Source organism: Otolemur garnettii, unplaced genomic scaffold (assembly GCF_000181295.1).
Source record: "Otolemur garnettii isolate 467f Iridium unplaced genomic scaffold, OtoGar3 scaffold00133, whole genome shotgun sequence".
NCBI classification, from domain to species: domain Eukaryota; kingdom Metazoa; phylum Chordata; class Mammalia; order Primates; family Galagidae; genus Otolemur; species Otolemur garnettii.
Window position 1 is genome coordinate 4,571,937 of NW_003852528.1, and position 4,378 is coordinate 4,576,314.

The following is a 4,378-nucleotide window of genomic DNA, read 5'->3' on the forward strand; positions in this document are numbered from 1 at the left end:
TGGAGAGAGACAGTCAGACATGGAGAGAGTCAGATACAGAAATAGACATGGAGAGAGATAGTCAGACACAGAGAGAGATAGACACAGAGAGACAGACATGGAGAGAGACAGTCAGACATGGAGAGTCAGACACAGAGACACAGTCAGACATGGAGAGAGTCAGACACAGAGAGAGACAGTCAGACATGGACAGAGACAGTCAGACATGGAGAGAGTCAGACACAGAGACAGTCAGACATGGAGAGACAGATGCAGAGAGACAGTCAGACACAGAGAGAGACAGTCAGACATGGACAGAGACAGTCAGACATGGAGAGAGTCAGACACAGAGACAGTCAGACATGGAGAGACAGGTGCAGAGAGACAGTCAGACACAGAGAGATATAGACACGGAGAGAGACAGTCAGACATGGAGAGAGATAGACATGGAGACAGTCTGACACAGAGAGAGACAGACATGGAGAGAGTCAGACACAGAGAGAGACAGTCAGACATGGAGAGACAGATGCAGAGAGACAGTCAGACACAGAGAGACATAGACACGGAGAGAGACAGTCAGACACGGAGAGAGACATGGAGACAGTCAGACACGGAGAGAGACAGTCAAACACGGAGAGAGATAGACATGGAGACAGTCAGACACGGAGAGAGACAGTCAGACACAGAGAGACATAGACATGGAGAGAGACAGTCAGACACGGAGAGAGATAGACATGGAGACAGTCAGACACGGAGAGAGACAGTCAGACATGGAGAGAGTCAGACAGAGAGAAACAGTCAGACATGGAGAGAGACAGTCAGACATGGAGAGAGACAATGCAGAGAGACAGTCAGACACAGAGAGATATAGACATGGAGAGAGACAGTCAGACATGGAGAGAGATAGACATGGAGACAGACATGGAGAGAGACAGTCAGATATGGAGAGAGTCAGACATGGAGAGAGTCAGACACAGAGAGAGACAGTCAGACAGGAAGAGAGATAGTCAGACACGGAGAGAGATAGACATGGAGAGAGACAGACACGGAGAGAGACAGTCAGACACAGAAAGAGATAGACATGGAGAGTGACAGACACGGAGAGAGACAGTCAGACATGGAGAGAGATAGACATGGAGAGTGACAGACACAGAGAGAGACAGTCAGACATGGAGAGAGATAGACATGGAGAGAGACAGACAGGGAGAGAGATAGTCAGACAAAGAGAGAGAGAGATGCAAACAGAGACAGACACAGAGAGAGACAATCAGACATGGGGAGAGACAGACACCGAGAGAGAGACAGTCAGACACAGAGACAATCAGACATGGAGAGAGACAGATGCAGAGAGGGAGAGAGAAATAGTCAAACATGGAGAGAGATCGTCAGACACGGATAGAGACAGACACAGAGAGACAGACATGGAGAGAGACAGAAACAGACACAGACACACAGAGACAGAGAGACACACACACAGACGCAGAGACAGTGGTGGGCTAGTACAGTAAGATGTTAGCTGGTGAATCTAGGTGAGGGATATGGTGTCATTATAATTGTTCTTTCCATTTTTCTGTCAGTCTCAAAAATAGTAATAAATAGTAATTAAATAAATGGGAAAAAAGATGGTCGGCTGATTTCAGGTCTGAGGCAAAAATATACAAGGTGCCTGAGAAAGCAAGGTGGGGGTCAAAGGCCATCTGGCTTGGAGGGTGGCCGCCTGGGACCCTGACCCAGGACGAGGCTCTAGTGCAGCAGGTCTGAACCTGTGGGTCGCGAACCACAGGAACTGTATTAAACGGCTGCGGCATTAGGAAGGTTGAGAACCTCTGCTCTAGTGGCTCCTCTGCCCCACACCACCACTCAGCTTCCTCCACTCCAGATTCTGCAGAGATGAAGTTGGTGCTCCCAGAGCCTCCCCGTGTCTGGGTCCTTCTTCTCTACTCGTGCAGACAGACAGATGCACGAGAGACTGGACATCAGTCCTGGTCCCCTGAAGCCCAGAGGGCACATGGGGAAGTCCAGAGTTGCGCGGGCACCTACAAGCATAACCTTGTCTCCTCCTACACCACCCAGGAGCAGCAGGCGGTGCCCCACACCTGCTCTGCCTTGAGGAGGGCAGGATCTCAGGACAGAGGACAGGTCCTAAAAGCAGGACCAGGAAATAGGCTCTTGGAAGGAAAGTCATGCTGTGAAGTCCATCAGCCTTCTAGGTGCCTGGCTCACCCCCACCAGCTAGCTGGGAACCAGAGCATAGACCAAGATGACTTGGGGACATGGGGTTGGGGGTAGTGCATGGGGCACTGCAGGCAGGGGAGGGGTTGGCACAGAGCCAGAAACCCTTATGGCACAGCCCACAGAGGTTTCCAGAGCCAGGGGGTGGGAAGGACGCCCGAGAGATGTGCCCCAGTGGGTAGGAGCCAGAGGGACTCAGCACAGAAAGTGCTGCCTTAACACAGGTTTGGGGCTCAGCGGCTTCTGGGTTGTCAGGTTGGCAAGGACAGAAAAGAAGGCCACCCTCCTCCCCATGAGGAAACAAGGCCCGGACTCCCTGTCAGCAGGTGCCGTGCCAGGCTTCTGGCACTTAACTTGGGACACAGACAAAGCTGGAGTTGTGCAGCCACTACAGTGAGGGCCTGTATCTATTTTGAAGACTGTTTTCACTGAGACAAGCTCTGGGGAACTGGCCTGGCCTGTTGAGTGATTTTGCCACTTCCCATTTTTTAAAGAATATAAAATATTAAAGGCAAGGCAGTATTTTGTCCTTTCTCAACCATTTAGACTACCAAGGCTTGGCGAGCAAAAACAATCCACCACCTGCCAGGAACAAGGACAAGACAAAGGGGTCCACTAAGGGAGGCACAGCCCCAGACCCTGGGGCCCCACAGCAGCCAGCCCGCCCCTCCCCCAGCCCATTCCCTTCCCCAGACCCCAGCCTTCCCCTCCCCAACCTATCCCCTCCCCCAGCCCACCCTTTCCCCCTCCCCCAGCCCTCAGTCCTCCCCCTCCTCCTCACCAGGGCCAGTTTGCCATCCACACTCCTCTGGTGCTCATAGTTCAGGTCACAGGCCACACACAGGGCACTGCCCAAGCCTTTGGTCAGGGGCAAGTTGGGGTCAACCCCCTGGGACAGGAGCTCCTTCACGACCTGGGCACACAGGCAGGCCCATTAGCAGCCACCCCATCACCTTCCCTTAGTGAGGGGAAGACCCAGAGTTTGGCCACTCCAGAACCAACCCCCTGGACACAGAAGTCCCACCACAGGGACACCTGGGTACTTTTCATGGGTCCTACCCAAAGGTCCATGGCTGCCCTGTCTCACAGAGCAGGACACAGGGCCAGGAAGGTCACACAGCTGATTCCTTAGGGAGAAGCTGGAGCTCCACCCAGGAGCCTGATTCCTGCACTTTCTCTCTGCACAGCCCAGATGTGGATGCTCTAATGTGGCCCGGGCTCCCAGCTTGCTTTCCCACAGGGCAGGTCCCCCTGTTTGTTGTGGTTCCTGGATGTCTGCCCTATTCCTGGTGTCACTGTGATCACTCAACTAGATACAAAGAGAGGCACATCTTGCTCCTGACTGTGCCACCAACCACCAGCTCAAGTGCCACCTGGGAACCAAGAGGAGATGCAGCCAGACATGAGTCCAGGAGCACCTGGCCCTCAGAATGGAGCTGTCTTCCCCTCCACACTCTTGTCTCTAATGCGGCCAAGCACTGAGCAGGGGCCCCCTACACCTTGTTGGATGAAAGGTTCAATGTGTGAGAGGAGAGAAGGGCCAACCAGCCCTGCAGAAGCTGCAGAAGCCCAGCCCACATCACCAGCATATTCAGCTTACGCAGATCTCTGCTGAAATGTCACCTCACCAGAGAAGCCCTCCTTGCCACCCTGCTAAGGCAGCCTGCCCACCCATCACTGACCATCTCCTCAACAAGCTTTATTTTCTTTTTTTCTTTTTTTGAGACAAGAGTCTCACTTTGTCACCCTTGGAAGACTGCTGGAGCTGCATAGCTCACAGGAACCTCAAATTCTCAGGCTCAAGCAATTCTCTTGCCTCAGCCTCCCAAGTAGCTGGACTACAGGTGCCTGCCACAACACCCGGCTACTTTTAGAGATGGGATCTCTCTCTGGCTCAGGCTGGTCTGGAACTCCTAAACTCAGACAATCCGCCCACCTTGGCCTCCCAGACTGCTAGGATTACAGGTGTGAGCCACTGTGCCTGGCAAGCTTTGTTTTCATCATAACACTGTTATCACCTGAGAGCATGTTACACACTAGCTTATTGTTTGACTCCCCCCAATTCGGTGTAGGAGGATTGAGAGCAGGGACATTGCTTTATTTAATACCTAGTGATTAAAATGGCACACACCTGATGCATAGTAGATGCTCAATAAATAACAGTTAC

General features: G+C 52.6%; 1 protein-coding gene across 1 annotated transcript in view; it reads right to left on the reverse strand.

Annotated features, from left to right (window-relative positions):
- The window catches only part of ANKMY1 (ankyrin repeat and MYND domain containing 1), a gene marked incomplete at its 5' end in the record, with an annotated part of 92,010 nt that overhangs the window by 53,923 nt on the left and 33,709 nt on the right, over positions 1–4,378 (reverse strand). The window contains one exon of the mRNA XM_012810401.1: positions 2,993–3,124. Coding sequence (XP_012665855.1) covers positions 2,993–3,124 — 132 coding nt within the window. The remainder of the gene's footprint in view (positions 1–2,992; positions 3,125–4,378) is intronic.